This window comes from Anastrepha obliqua, chromosome 1, assembly GCF_027943255.1.
Source record: "Anastrepha obliqua isolate idAnaObli1 chromosome 1, idAnaObli1_1.0, whole genome shotgun sequence".
Classification (NCBI taxonomy): domain Eukaryota; kingdom Metazoa; phylum Arthropoda; class Insecta; order Diptera; family Tephritidae; genus Anastrepha; species Anastrepha obliqua.
Window position 1 is genome coordinate 176,786,450 of NC_072892.1, and position 16,144 is coordinate 176,802,593.

Sequence of the window (16,144 nt, forward strand, 5' to 3'; positions counted from 1 at the left end):
AATAAATAGATACGTAAAATATTACTTATTTAAAAGGCTATGTGAAATGGTTGACTATTCAATAGTTACTAAAAGCACGTGCAAACTTTTACCTTCCATTTCAGTCCCGTGCCGTACGACGGAGTCTTATTGTCCACTAGCAAGCTCCTCCATCGTAGACGATTCGAGGCTGTTGTTTTTTGCAGCGTCCCACGTGATGTCGGCATCTGGTAGTTCGCAGAACATCGACCTTCGCCAACTGATCTTTGGCCGACCACGACCTCTGCTCTCTTGCGGGTTCCAGTCCAGTGCCATTCTCGTGATGCTATCTGATGGTTTTGTAAGCATGTGACCTATCCATCGCCACTTTCTGTGTTTGATTTGCCATATGATGGGCTCCATATATGAGAATGTATGTATAATTGTCGCCTACATCAATTTCTGTGTGTTTGGTCGAGTTCTTCATCCAATTTGTGAAGATCGTTTTGATTTTGCCTCGCAAATGGAGGGACCTACAGTTTTATGCCGTCTCCGAACGGAAAATGGTTTTTGAATTAAGAAGAGGAAGATAAAAAAGAAGACAAGGGTCCTCTCTGCGTAAGGAGGATTTAGTGGAGAAGGATTTGATTTCACATGATTGCTATAAGGAAGAAACGACTGGTGCGCTCCGCTAAAAATTGAAAGAGTCGATACAATCATGACAATTATGGAAATCGTGCTGGCTTGAGAGCACTTTTTTCATTGCCAAAGAACTAAAGATGAGTTACATATAAAGCAATTCGAGATCATTTGCATGAGGCTGGTCTCGAGAAGAAGAAAATAATCTTTTGAACCGAATAGATGTATGCGTTTTTTTGTTTTTTTTTTGCTGAAACATAACAAAGTGGGCTTATTTTTAACGCCGATCGTAACTGGAGTTGGAGAATGGGTTTACATCAAAGAAAAACAGCCGAAAAATATTCTAGTTGAGAAACATCGCAGAGCCCGGATTCACGGCTAAGAAGAAGGTTATTCTGTGTCTTTGATAGGAAACGAAAGTAATTTCCACTGTGAGCTGCTCTCATCCGACCAAACTCTCAATTCGAACCTCTGCATTCAACAACTGACCGCAAGGAAGTAGTCCACAAATAAGAAAGCTGTTGTATTCTATCAAGCAAACACCAGGCAGAACACTTCTTTAACGACGCATCCAGAAGAAGCTCCGAGAGCTTGAATGGCGTTTCCACGACAGTCGGTTCTACGTAAGCGGAACGGCCGGAATTTATATCCGGCCAAGGACTGTCACTTCAGCAGCCCGCCCCATATATGTATGGGGAATGTTTATGTTGATACAACAACAGAACTTTAATGGGAAATTCAAACGCATCCGCCATATAGTTGTGACCTCAAGAGAGACTACGAAAAATAAGCTCATTTACCAATAGAGACGAGAAGTTAAGAAATTATCCTCAAAGTGGGTAGAATGCATTGGATCATCTATAGACTTCATTATCGAAAAAATGCGAAAAAGGCTCAAACTCTTTACTTGACCTACTTATAATAAACGGTGCTGGTTTATTGAATTTACAATAGTTTACATATTGATTTTTTTAAAGAAATCTCGAAAAAAAATTAACTCTATTTTCAATTCTAGGTAGTAAAATTTGATAATCAATTCAAAATTGTGTTAGATAAGCTAGGAAATGATAAGGGCATACGAAGAAATGAACTGGAGCGGAATGCTAGTGTGGAATTCCTACGGAAAAAAGCTCTTCGCAAAGAATGAACAAATCACACAAGACTGAGAAGCTGAAAATATAGTACATTTGCTTCTTTTCAGCATCTCAGTAAAAATTTGATTATTCATTCAATGCCAAGAGAACTTTACGTCCATTGGGTTCGCATATCACCAGAGAATTAAATTCATTTTTGTCTACTAAGAAATTTCACAAACGGTTTTCCTCGCAAATTTGTTTTCATACCTATAAACCTATATGTTTTCAAATTTCAACTTAAAAAAACAAAAAAAAATCAAAGCAGTTGATATATTTAAACCGTCAAGCCAGTCTTAAGCTCATGCATATCTTGGCTGTGATCGCTAGTCTCCACAAAAATGCAATCCATATAATTCTCGTGGCTAGAATAGACATACGGCACCACAGCGCTTGATATCGCAGACTGTGTCGGCTCTGTAACGCTTTGTTCTTCACAATTTTGTTGTTGCTTTGCTTTCTTCAACGAGTCTTTGAATTCTTCAATAATGCATTCGCGCGCTTTCAGTTCAATTTGATTGATCGATAACTCAGCGCTAAGCGCTTTCAATTTCTTTAGCTGTGAACGATTTATACGCTAAAAAGGGAGGAGAGGAAGGAGTGCCAAATATGTAAAAAGAGATGAGAAATGATATATGAATGTTTTTATTATTTCTCGCTCACCTGCGTCACGACAAGCTTTTGCTTAACTTCTGTTGTTGGCAGATTCTCTACCACTCGTTTCAGTGAGTCACACACGCGATGAGTTTCCTCCAGCTTTTGCTCAAGCTTCTCTTTATGAATCTCTTGTTTCAGATTTCGTCTGAAAGAGTTAAGTTTCACAAATTTAATCCATGGTTGTGCCGATAGTTGTTGAATATATTTCAAGAAATTTTTTCTTTACTCATTTAAAGGACGGCTACTTTAAGATCTAAATATTTTTTAATGGCAAGGTTGGACGGAAGAATCTGGATTAGACATTTCTCATGGTATTTAAAATAAGAGGTTTTATTAGAATATTTTAATAACTCGTGTGTACCTCCCCATCAGACTCAAGTTCAGGTTAGCATACCACTGCAGTATATCCCAAGCAGAGGTAGCGGTCAATGATGGTGCACTCGAAACTGGTAAGGGAATACCTGACTTCACTTTCGATCGCAGCCGAATTCTTTGATATAAGACTAATCTGGGTGCTTGGTCATAGCGACATTGCAGGGAACTACAAGGCAGATGAGCTGGCTAGACAGTGGACTTGTGAGATAGTTACCCTGCGATATGTGAGGATTGGGATCCCGTTGACTACCTACGGTCTGCTCCTGGAGATGTGAGCTTCACGTCACCTCAGCGAATGCTACAAACTTGTAAGGTCACGAAATCTTTCTGGCCATGAGTCAATCTGAGGCGTTCGAGGGATCTCCTGAGGTGTACAAAATATTAGTCCTTTTTGCGTCAGTTGAATGAAGGATGAGGTGGAATCATCTCAGCACTTTCTCGTTAACTGTCCTGCTTGCGCAGAATTAAGATATAAATATCAGTCATCGCTCGGGTGTCTTCACTAAATACAAAAAATGGGTCTGCCAAGATAGATCTCAATATCAGATTATTGTTAAAAGCTACGAAGCAAATTCATAAAACTGTTTAGATACAACGTGATTCATAAGACTTAAAATGCGGAACCTTAAAAAGTTCCACAAGATTTCCATAGACTGAATTTGAGTTCTTGATTATCGAAACATCCCAGAAAATGATGATTCCGGTTGTGTTAACCCCTTCATACTACTGGTGAAATTTATCAGGTGTAAGATATCTAAATCTGCTGCAAGTATATTCGCAGATGTAGCAAAAAGAGAGAGCCAGGACGGTGAGAGCAATACAGCTGAGGAGAAGAAGCTGAAATCATTCCATTCCATCCTCCAGGAGGCTGCTACAGAAAGTCTAACCGCGTCGATATCTAACGGACAATGCCACAAAATTCGACAACTGTTCCGTCGAGCGTCTTCGATCTACACGTAACCAGAAATATCTCTCGACTTTGCACGTTTGTACACTAACACAACGCCCGCTGAATTCACGCTAATCCCACCTTTCCAGGAGCAGAACATTGATTTTTAAGGAACCCCATACCCCTCATTTCACGGTGCAATCACCTGTCTCAGCTCCCCCGCCTTGGATTGATTGCTGCATTGTCCTGTAAATACAAGATATGTAGGGGTACGAATTTGTAGGTGCAAGCTGAAAGAAAAACTATCAATATCACTTGGTGGCCGCGATATAGAATACCAGGAATCTATTAAATATCTTGCCATGTGCATTGATTCCCGACTAATATTCAGGGAACATCTTAGAGCTGTTAGTGTGAAGGCGACAAAGGTTAACAACGGCCTTTTGGGAATGCTACCTAATATAGGAGGACCACAGGGCACCAGGAGAAAAAATCTTTCCACAGTGACCGACTCCAAAATGCTCGGGCCTCTCCAATCTGGGCTGAAACAAAAAAGTGCCATTTTACTGCAGAATAAGTGCCTTGAGAACCAGGCCATGCAGTCTATAAACAGCCGGGCAAATGAACAGAAGAGGTCCCAAGCTGACAGAGGAACTCGAACAAGCAGAACGTTCTACCTCGATAGCTGTTTCGACGGGTTGGATCCAGAGGGAGAGGTGTGTTAGATGAGTGGGTTTAATGGGACATCTGAAAAGGTGGTTAGTGTCGTGTGGGGTGCCTTAATATGCCGGACATATGTTTAGTATGTCGGGATCGATTCTGGATAGGTAGGAGTTTAACCTGCTACAATATCCAGAACGTAATTGTGCCAAGGTTACGCGGGACTCTCGGGGAAATTGGAGCTCTTCGTCTGCGATTGGTGGTGGTTGGACTCCGATAACGGCATTAGGGGGTCGCTAGGTTAAGAAGGTGGTGAGAGTCTCACTGTACAAAGGTACTGCTACAACAACAACAACAACAACCTCGATAGCTGAATGGCAATCGAAATGGGAACGGTCACCCGGTGGTCGCATAGGTTGTTCCCATGGATTAACGAGTGGATCTGTCGAAAACACAGAGAGCACGCAGCTTTTAAGCGGGCATGGATGCTTCCAAAAATATCTGCATCGGCTTATTGCCCAGAATGCTTGGACGAAGAGGAGACTATCGAACATGTGGTATTTTATTGCATCAGGCTCGCTACTGCACGAGACGACCTACCAAACAAAACTGGTGTGTTTCTAACGCCCAATAATCTCGGCCTAATAATAAAGACGGATGAAAGCTTTTGCAACACGAACTATTGTGGAATTGAACGCAGCAGCAAGAGCAACTGCCGTATTGCAAGATGTAGAGTATTTTTAGTGGCGTTAAAGTCCCACACTGACTAAGGGTTTCGATTACTTTTACACCTCCTAAAAAACAAAATTCAAAAGAAGGGGTGCTTCCACTAACCTATTGAGCTTCATAAAATAAAGTCGTGCTTAAGATACCAAACCACTACGAAGCAATTGTTTCTCAATCAAATTCGAGAACCAACCTGAAACTCCAGAACAATTCTGGCTAAAATAAGCCTTTCTTCTCATTTACTCGCTCACCTTTGCAACATCTGCACTTTCTCCAACAACTGATAGCGATTCGGATCTTCACCCTTAAGTATGCGCCAACGATGCACTCCAGTCGGTGTCTTCGCATCCTCCGTGAGTGAGCGCACCTTGATGCGTTCCTGATTCAAAGAACGCTGTAATCTTATGATTTCTTCACGCATATCTGCTGTACTCTTAATAGCACGCGTCAAACAATCACGTTCCGTTTGCAAGTTGGCTATTTCCATTTTCAGCAGGCGGATATCCTCAACCCGCTGATTGTATTGGGTTTGACCTGCATGTAGAATTAAAGGAAGTAAACATTTAGTGGGATTGGACATATTTGCGTTTCAGCACCTTGATCCAAAGCCGCTTGTGTATTGCAGAGTTTGTCGCGCAGCACTACGATCTCATCATTGCGTCGCACCATTTGCAAACCAATCAGGTTCTTCTCTTTGCGCGTCTCGTCCAGGTCCTGTGACATTTTCATGAACTTTAACCCATCCTCGTGTATAGTCTTGTGTAGATTCTCATTTTTGGTTTTAATCTCACGCAAATCACGCCGCACACTCGCCAGCAAATTCTCCTTGTTCTTCAATTCAGACTGGAGCTCCTTTTTTTCGTTGTTCAAACGCTCTATTTGCAGATTCAGATTGGCGATCTTATTTTGATTGACCATAATTTCTGCGGTAAGTTGTTGTATTTGATGATTCGTTTTCTAGTGAACAAAATGAAAAAAGAGTAAGTGGAATGCTTCTCTGCTTAAGGCTGAAAGTAAAGATCTTGACCTTATGACCTTTGGTAACCCTCAATATTTTAGTTAACAAAGCATTTTTTTCCACAATTATTCTACTGATCTCTGTACTAATTTCTTGACTACCAATAGGTCAGTGATCCTTACTTGCGCCTGTTTGTAAGTTTATATGTATTTGGTGATTAAGAAGGTGCACCCTTGTACCGTCTGTAGTACGCGGAAATTGTCGCGCTCCTGCGTGCAGGTTTCCAAACTTCGCCTGAGGCCCATTTTTTCTGAGTGCGCAATCTCCAATTGCTTTTTGACGTTGATCAGTGTTAAGTGCTTTTGTTGTAATTTCTCGCTGAGATCCGCCACTTGATTCGATTTCAACTGTATTTGTTCTGCATGCAAAGAAGTTGTTATTTAAATATTTGGATTGACTAACAGAATTGACATTTTGAATCTTTAACAATAATTTTTTTTTATCAAATTCAACTAATTTCTTTATACTAATTAAAATTTGTGACTTTATTGAAATTTTAAAATCATTTTTTTCACTTATTGACATTTGCCACCTTGACTGATACAATATTTGCTTGAAGTTTTGAATTTGTAATCAAACCTTAAGATACTATCGATATCGAAGTTATCGATATCTACAAGTATCGATAATATCTCCGAATACCGATTATATATGTATATATAATTGGCGCGTACACCTTTTGGGTGTTTGGCCGAGCTCCTCCTCCTATTTGTGGCGTGCGTCTTGATGTTGTTCCTCAAATGGAGGGATCTACAAATTTATGCCGACTCCGAACGGCTGATATTTTTTATAAGAAGCCTTTTCATGGCAGAAATATTCTCGGAGGTTTGGTATTACCTGCCAAGGGGCGGCCACTATTAGACAAATCTTTTCCTATAATTTTTGGTATGGAAGGCACTCACCATAGCATTCGGCTACATCGGCAGAGATTTCTCAACAAAATCAGCCCACATGCGACTTTTGGTAAAGGAACGGTTGGTTTTCGAAATGGGCAAAATCGAATGGGTGGTTAACTCTCTATTTCCGTATAACGGTAATTCCAAAAACTTCAAAAACTGCGATACTTCTCTAACTAAGGAACAAAATTTGCCACAAAGGTCACGTGTGGCAACTAAGTTATGATATTCTGTAAAAAAAAATGCAAGCAAAGGAAGCTACAAACAAAATTTTTTATCGATCTTCATAATAGTCTGCCTCTAGCTCAGAGCCATGATTCCAACGGTGCTCCCACGATAGAAAGTTTACTTAGAAATCCGCCCAAGCTAACAAATTAAGCTACAAATTAAGCAGCAAATTAAGCTTCAATGGCCTCGTACACAACGATATGATTGTTCCCTTGAGGTGCGACTTCATCTTGGCGAATAAGAAAAAGTCGCAGGAGGCGACATCGGTGCTGTAGAGTGGATGCGGCAATGTTAGAATGCCCTACCGGTGCGTTGTCAAGATCCAATCATTCTCGTTGAGTTTGGGACTCCCACAGTGAAAGCGTGCCTTCAGCCTCTCCAAAACGTCGTCACGGAACTGGCCACTCACTGTCTCGCTTTCGTTAGTCACTTGCCACCCGTTTCCACACGCCGTTGGCTTAGTTTATAGAACTCAGGGGAATTCTTAAATATCCAGGTCTCATTTCTAGTGACAACCTAACTTATCAGATATTCTGCCTGGCCAATCGATTTTCGAGCTGCTTGTAGTGTGACTTACTCATTTTCACAACGCCACTGTTTAATTTACAGGGGGCATACAGTATTTCAAGGCGTGCATATATGTGGCTATCACTTCCCGAAACTATTATTTTTCTTTTTGTTCTTTTTCACATAAGACATGGAGGGCTACAACTTAACTCAAGAAATGCAGAGACATGCAGTTATTGTCGCTATTTGCGCAAATCACACCGATTTAGAAATCTCTAGATTTCTTAAGTGCTCCCGTTCATTCGCCCGTAAGGTTCGCAGTGGATTAGAAGCATCATGCGGTCCTGCAGAATCTGTTGTAAAACGCAAAAAACATGAGCAACGCCCTGACACTGTGCGATCTGCAGAACTTATTCACCAAGTGGAAGGGATCATTGACGAGGACCTTTCAAAATCACTGAGACTTGCGGTTCTAAAGACGGTAGTGAAACCCTGGATTGATTTCTCATACTGCATCCTCATGCAATCATTTCCGGACCCGAATCACTTTAGGGGTAACTTTATTATTTTTGTATAAAACCACTCATGACATTTATTTTTTAAAGATAATCTCTTTCGAATGTTAGCTGCAACTGCGCCGCAATTCGGCCATCCGTAAACACCAATTTTGAATGATTCGCTGGAGGGCTTCGGTCGGTCGGTCGCTATCTCGTGAATAACTTCAGTAATGTTGGCTTCATATGCTTTAGTCGAGGCTGGTTTATCCACAAAGCATTTAGACTTTACATACCCCCACAAATAAAAGTCCAAATGTGTGATATTACATGATCTTGGTTGCCAATCCAGACCGAGAAAGGTACGAGACGAGAGATAAATTGCTCATGCATTGTTTCAAAGGCTGTATGGCTGTGTGGCAAGTATTGCCGCCTTGTTAGAACGAAATGTTGTGGAGATCACGATGACTTCAATTTCCGGCGTAAAAATGTCATTTATCATAGCGCGATAGCGTTCGCCGTTTACTGTTACATTGGCGCTAGGCTCGTCTTTGAAGAAAAATCGGCCGATGGTTCCTCCAAAGATAACGTGAAAATAAATAAGCCTTTGAGTGTAAGTTGCGCCCGGTGTGGCCCAAATTTGTTTTCTACGCAACTTAATTTTCACACCTCGCAAGCTACCACGTAGGTAGATGGGTAGGTAGTGCTCGCTGATCTGCAAAAAGGGCTCACTTAGACCTCAAGGGTCCATTCCACCAGTTCTGTGTATTTGGAGTCGAATTATTACTTTATGTAATTCTTGGTGCACGTCAAGTTTTAACAATCCGTTCAGCCTTTTGTCAGCAATATCCTTTAAGAATGAAAAATATGTTGGTCCTAGGCACATTTGTCTAGTCTTACAAAGAGCAGGATAGTGGCAAAGTAGGTATTCCAAAGTACCCATAACATTTGCTTCGCTGCATGTGCTACCCCCTCACTCTGGACTAATTCCATTTTGGCTGCGCGACAGTGTTCCGTCAGTACTCCAACCAATATTTTGCAGTCTTTTCTAGAGAGTGATAAAATGAAGTTTGTAGTGTTCGTATTTCAAGTCCTCAGCGTAATTTTGGCAGTTATTTGCGAGGTTGAGTGTTCCCAGTGTTCGACTGCATTTACGGAGCTAGTTTCTCATTTAGTTCCGTTTTTAGAAAGGAGAGTGATGGGCAAGCAAATACCTGCCTTAGCGAGCTCATCATTTCGTTCTATTTCTTTGTGTCCTGATATTTAGTAAATAGTGACCTGCCTATTTCCGCAGAGCTCATACATTTTGGATCTGCAGTGTTGCACGCATTCCGAGTTAGTCCAGGGAGCCATAATTGCTTTAATAGCTTTGTCCACGAGTTAAAAGGGGTTAATTCCAGAGCCAATTCAGCTGCTTTTGTTGCGGTATAGACTTCAACTTGAAATATGCTATAGTAATTAGGGAGTCTGAAAAACTTTTGACGATCAAATTGCGGTCAAAAGACAGTTCCTACTCCCTCCGCCATATTGGATCCATATTGGATCCATCCGTAAAGAAGCTACCACGTAACAGGGAGGTTATTATATCTCAGACACCGCACCAGGCCTGCTTATCATATCATCTAAATCAATGATATCTATGGATTGTATATCTTCTTCTTCTTGATTGGCGCGATATCCGCTTAAGCGATTTTGGCCGTGTCTAACAAAGCGCGCCAGTCGTGTCTTTCTTGTGCTTCCCGACGCCAGTTGGAAACACCAAGTGAATTTAAGTCCTTCTCCACCTGATTTTTCCAACGTAAAGGAGGACTTCCCTTTCCTCTGCTACCACCAGCTGGTACCGCATCGAACACATTCAGAGCCAGAGCGTTTGTATCCATTAAGATGACATGGCCCAGCCAACGAAGGGTAATGGTTGTACGGATTAGGCTAAGGCCTTTATCTATTGTGCGCCCTAAATTACTTAATTATAATTACTTAGTACACCGAGGAATCGAATCAGCTCCTTATGAGGGAGCAATTGTAGGTCTTCCTCCTTTAGTAGGTACGAGCTCAGGACACTGTGTCTCCTATGGCTTAATGCCCCACTGTTGATGATTAAGTGTTCCATAGACTCCTCTTCATCACAGCAGAACCTGCATAATCTTTTACTAGATAATCATATTGTGTTAAAGTGTTTGTTACAAGCAAAGTGACCTGTAAGTGCTCCACCGAGTAATCTGAGGCCCTTTTTATCTAGGGTTAGAGCAGATTTTGCTCTGATGGCATTGAAGTTCAAAAACTTTTTGGAGTGATTAAGGCCGCTTGTGCCGTTCCGGCGTTCCCTGATTTTAGTTTGAATCCATTTTTTTGGTTTCCTGTTTTAGGTTGTTTTTTTAAGCCGAAAAATAGGGTTGGCCCAATAAAGTTTGCCTTCTCGTTTCCTTCGTGCCCCTCATGTCCTTGTACCCAAATCAGTGAGAAATGATTATGAGTGGCCAGTTTGTTGAGTGCATTGTTACACTCTATTAAGACTTTTGACTTGGATGTGAAGCTATTCAAGGCTTTGAGAACCGATTGGCTGTCCGAAAGTATTTTAATTTTAATTTCTCGAACCCTCTTTTGGATACGATTTCCATTGTTTCCATTATGGCGAAGAGCTCCGCATGAAAAATTGTGGTATCCGTACTTAGTGATAGGGATTTGGAACCATCTGTATAGAATTTTTGTGAGTCCTCATTTATCCATGTTGGGTTAGTGTTCCACTCTTCGCTAGACCGGAAGATATCCTTGTATCTATTTATAAAATTGAGTACGGGTTCCGAGTGTTCACATTCGCCTGGGTTATGCATACTGCATGTTGAACCCTGTTCAAGATATTAAGCTGTCCAGTAAGATCGCCTGGTTTAAGTTTTGCTTTCATATGAAAAGGGAGTGTTTGCATAGTAGCTTCCTCTTGTGTTGCTAAATGTAGCGGTGGTAAATTTAAAAGCGCTTCCATGCCAGCAGTTGGGGTAGTTCTTATGGCCCCTTTTATGCTTAGGCACGCTAGCCTTTGTAGTTTACACTGTTTTGTGTACCACCACAGTTGACCAGTTGACCCACCATACCAAAGCCCCATATAGTACAATAGGTCTTACCATTTGGGTGTAGCTCCTCAAGGTTATTTTAGGATTTACCCAAGAGTTCTTTTGTTATCCAGGGTTTTTTCGTCGCCTTTTTTATTACTGAGTTAACGTGGGCCTCCCAAGTGAGTTTTTTGTCGATGATAATTCCTAGATAGGCCAACGAAACCGCTGGATCTTTATTCGCTGTGCTATGTCTATGTCGTCGTAAAGCTCATACAGCTCATCGTTCCATCGCCTGTGATACTCGCCGTTGCTAACATGCAAAGGTCCAAGAATCTTCCAAAGAATCTTTCTCTCAATCACTCTAAGGTGCATCTCATCGGCTGTTGTCATCGTCCAAGCTTCTGCGCCATATGCTAAGATGGGCATGATGAGAGCCTTGTAGACTGTTAGTTTTGTTTGTCGAGAGAGGAGTTTACTACTCGGTTGCCTACTTAGTCCAAAGTAGCACTTGTTTTCAAAAGAGATTCTACGTTGGATTTCAAGGCATTATATATAAATATAATTGGCGCGTACACCCTTTTTTTTGGGTATTTGGCTGAGCTCCTCCTCCTATTTGTGGCGTGCGTCTTGATGTTGTTCCACAAATGAAGGAACCTACAGTTTCAACCCGACTTCGAACGGCACATATTTTTATGAGAAGATTTTCATGGCAGAAATATACTCGGAGGCTTGCCATTGCCTGCCCAGGGGCAACCGCTATTAGAAAAAACTTTCGGCTACGGCTGTCGCCTTATCGTCTGTATATATAATCCTTAAATAATCTGTCTCGGAAACACTCGAGTCAAGTTCAGTTCCGCCCTTTGCAGTTTTTCTACTTCGTTATTTGTTTTAATTTGTTTTCAAACCTCAAGGAATACATCGACAATGAAGTTATTTTCCGTTTCCAAGTAACTCAACTCAACACTTATTTTCAAAACATAATAACACCTACCTTGTTGGTATTCGATACGCTCATGCAGGGTCTCAACCTCTTGCGCCATTTCGTCGCGCTCTTTCTCCGCTTTTGAAACGTTCAAACGCATTTCGTCGAGTTTCACATTCAACTTGCTTATATCCAATTGCAGTCCGTCGATATGAATAGACTGCATCATGATGGTATGTTTGAGGTCCGCAATCTGATTGTTCAATTTGACAATATCGCTGCGCAATGCGTCTCGTTCATGTTGGATGTGCTCCTTGGCGCGGCGCAATTCATCGAATTTATAAGTGGAATTAAGCACATCCTTTTCCAATGCATTGATTTGGTTTCTAAACAAAGCACAAACAATCATTACTTATCCACTAGGAGGGTAGACCTGAAGCACTCACTTTAGGCGCGTTATATCTTCGCCCAGGGTATGATTTAGCCGATTCAGTTTGTACAATTTGGATGAGATAGAGCTATGATCTTGCACCGCTTTCTTGTATTTTTTAGTTAATTGAGTTATTGTATTGGCCTTTACTTTATCCTCCAAACGCAACGCTCTAATTAAATCCTCATTCTCACGCACGTCTTTACGCAGATCGGCTATATCTTCCTCATTCTTAAGTATCTGTCTGTTATTTACTATGTTGTCATTACGCAATTTCTCCAATACATGCTTTTGCTGATCGAAATCGGCTACCTTCCTCGCTAATTTCCTTTGAGTTTCCATTAACTGACCGGCAAAACAGGTAAGTAATTAGTGATGAGTAAACAAATAAACAAACAAGGATGCGACAAAAAATGGCCCCGATTACCTCACGATTCACGGCATCGAATCTCAAGGCCGTGCGCGTATTGATCTCCTTCTGATCATCCAGGTTGTTTAGAAGACTTCGAATTTTGATCTCAAAATTGCCCTTCTCCGTTTCGAGCTGGCGAATTTGCATACTCATCTTTACTATACTCTCTTCATTGTTTTTGTTCATATACTCGAGAGATTCAGAATAGTAACGTTGAAATTGTACACGCTTCTCAAGATCGTTTACTTCCCCGTTGAGACGATCGCGTTCACGTAAGATAATATTTTTATACTTCGATAAATGGCCAAATCTGAGGACGAATAAAAGGAATTAGGAATGGAAGGAATTTTATTATAATCTAGTAGACAATTTTTTGGCGTATGTGCGCCAATATTGCAATAAATCGATTTTTAAGCGCGCTTGTTGCTGGCACCATATCGACAATGTTAAGCTGATACATTTTTGGAAACAAAACTTCAGTCATAATGGCTCGATAGTGCCCGCCATTTACCGTAACAGTAGCTCTTTTTTCATTTCGACAGAAATAAGGACCGATGATGCCGTCATTGCAGTGTAGTATTTTAATCAATGGTGAACGAGAATCCGAAACCGAAACCATTGATCCACTTAGGTAGGTAGAGAGGTTTGGCAGCCAATGCCACTTAGACCACGAAATGGGACCGTTGTGAGCCGCAGGGGCTGGGCTACATAACCCTTTCTAGTTTAAACAATCCTGAGCTTTGGACAAAGCGTAAAAGTTTGTTGATACCTAAAGTGTATAGATTATCCATATTTCTTAAGAAGTAGGATCTTAAATATCGGTACTGCTTCTGGCTAGAGCCGGGCTTGTGCAAAGAAGGCGTTGAATTGTTTCCAACTCCTCCTCATTCCTACAGCTTCGATAGAAATCATGCATGTAAACGAATCTAATCTGCTTGCGTGATTTTCTTTGAAACAATGTCCTGTGATGGTCCGTCCTAAGGTTCAAATTTGAAGTCTACTCACTTTTATAAAATTCTTGGGTAGACGTAAATTTAGCCTTGGCCATGTTTGCCTAGCAATTTCACAGGTACTAATTGTCACTAATCCATCTTTTCTTTACGGAATTGATAAGTGCGTCCATAAAAAGAAGCTTACAAATGGCGAGAGGTACCCCGTTAAAATAATTTATATGTTTGGCATACAGGTGCATTCTCTTGCAAGTTGGTCAGCCCTACACTTTCCTGGTACAACTCTGTAGCCTGGAACCCAGCATAAGATAATACAATACTGTTTAGCCATCCCATCCCATTACGAAATTGGCGACAATGTAAGACACTTCCTGATGTTATCTGGAAAGCGTCCAGAACCCATAGGGCAACTTGATCGATAGGGCAGATATCTTTTAATGATATTTTGTTTATCTCTAACCATCTTAAGGCTTCATGAATAGCATTTATTTCCGCTTGAAAAACAGTACAGTGATCCGGTAGTTTAAAGGATTCACTGATAAAAAGCTCTTCACAATATAACCCGGATCCTACACCAGTATTTATTTTAGATCCGTCCGTGTAGATCTTACGGGTGTTTTGAGTCATGGATCTTCTTCAAGCCATTCCAGCCTAGAAGAGATTTTCACTGAGAAATCCCTTTCGAAGCAGGGAATAGCAAGGTGATAATCACAATCACTGGGTATATCCGTATAGATGTCTAAGATGGTTGAATGTCCATGTGTGACAGTCTTCCATTGAGAGCTCGCTCTGAGCCTTAAAGCGGAGCAGACTGCTGAATATTTGCAGAAGAGATCAAGCGGGGGCAGATGAAACGGGCGAGAGCTACTGTAGGGATGACCTATAGGAGTCGATTCGGCCCTGAGGAAAAGGCAAGTATCTTTGAGTATAAAAGCGAGATCCGCCAACCGCTAGCCCGTGAAATCAGCACCTTTATTAAATAGCATTCCACGCGTGCATGCCGTAATAAAAGATCAATTACCACCCACCACAGCTGACGAGCTCGAGACGATCAACGAGACACGCAGAACGAATGTATCTAAATCCGGGCTCTAGTGAGTTTTCTGCCGACACCTCTGGTCGCTGTTGTGCTTTGAAACTGTTTTAAGACTTTCCGTCCTGTTAACAGTCGCTACGCCTCATGCCTAACTTGCGATATTACGAGTTTACTTTGTTTCTAACAAACCGAGCCTCACGCGAAATACTCAATTTGTCTTTTATTCTACAAAAGCATTTGCAAAGTTTCCTTCTAATCGAAACTTACTCTGACGTATCATCCTGTTTCTTCACCTCCTTACTCTCCATTCCTTCGCATTTTATCATCACTTCCTGCAAACGCTCCTGTGTGTCTTGTTCCCGCAATAACGAGGCATCACTCTCCATCCAAGCCTTACCTAAACAAGCATCAAAGATTAAACATCAGCAAATATTTTATCATTCATCACACAAATGACTGCCTCCACATACTGAGCGCTTCACGCAGCTTTTCCATAGCCTCTTCTGAATTAGCAGTCAGCTCCAAAGCTAAGCGCAACTTATTCTCCGCGCGTATCACCTGTGGTCTCAGCAGGGACGTCTCTTTTACCTCATCGGCAAAGCGACGATGTAAATTGAATATTAAGTCCACATATTTTTTTATTTTCGAAGCCTCGTAAGTATGGTTCACTTCCATTAGTTTTTGTATTGTCTAAGAGGGGCGATAGAAAGCAAAAGAATTAGGTGGGCCAGCTGGTCTGGTCTGGGCTTAAATTATTGCCGTCTCACCAAGTTGGCTGCTGAGAAGAAGTCATCGTTTAGGTCTTCCAACAAATCCAATTCATGGTCATATATAGAAGGGTCAGATAATATGACTTGCGGTTCCGGAGACTCTTCCTTTATGGACTCCTTCTTCTTTTTGCCTTTGTCTTTACGCTTTTTCGGTGGCATTTTATTTTAATTTATTTTCGTATAGGCGCCAATGAGAAAATTTATGGAAAATAGATTTCTGGCAATTTTTTTTGCAGGGTACAAAATAGTTTGGGGAAGATGACGAGATTTTTGTTAGAAAGCTTGTTTTTTTCAATTTGTACGTTTATTTGCTTTAAGAAATCTTTGCTATTTGTGTAAATATTTCTTTCTCTAAATATATAATTTTTCAGTTTAAGAATTTTATTTGCTTCTT

At 41.1% G+C, this 16,144-nt stretch overlaps 1 protein-coding gene across 1 annotated transcript; it reads right to left on the minus strand.

Annotated features, from left to right (window-relative positions):
- Nucleotides 1–1,499: 1,499 nt before the first annotated feature.
- LOC129241718 (cilia- and flagella-associated protein 58-like) lies at nucleotides 1,500–16,144 on the minus strand. Its single transcript, XM_054878202.1, has 11 exons — nucleotides 15,748–16,144; nucleotides 15,451–15,670; nucleotides 15,248–15,377; nucleotides 13,010–13,304; nucleotides 12,599–12,927; nucleotides 12,222–12,538; nucleotides 6,235–6,413; nucleotides 5,634–5,994; nucleotides 5,289–5,571; nucleotides 2,394–2,532; nucleotides 1,500–2,307 (listed from the first exon to the last, which is right to left on the minus strand). Exons 1-11 carry the CDS (start codon nucleotides 15,907–15,909, stop codon nucleotides 2,008–2,010), a joined length of 2,715 nt encoding a protein of 904 aa, XP_054734177.1. The 5' UTR covers nucleotides 15,910–16,144; the 3' UTR covers nucleotides 1,500–2,007.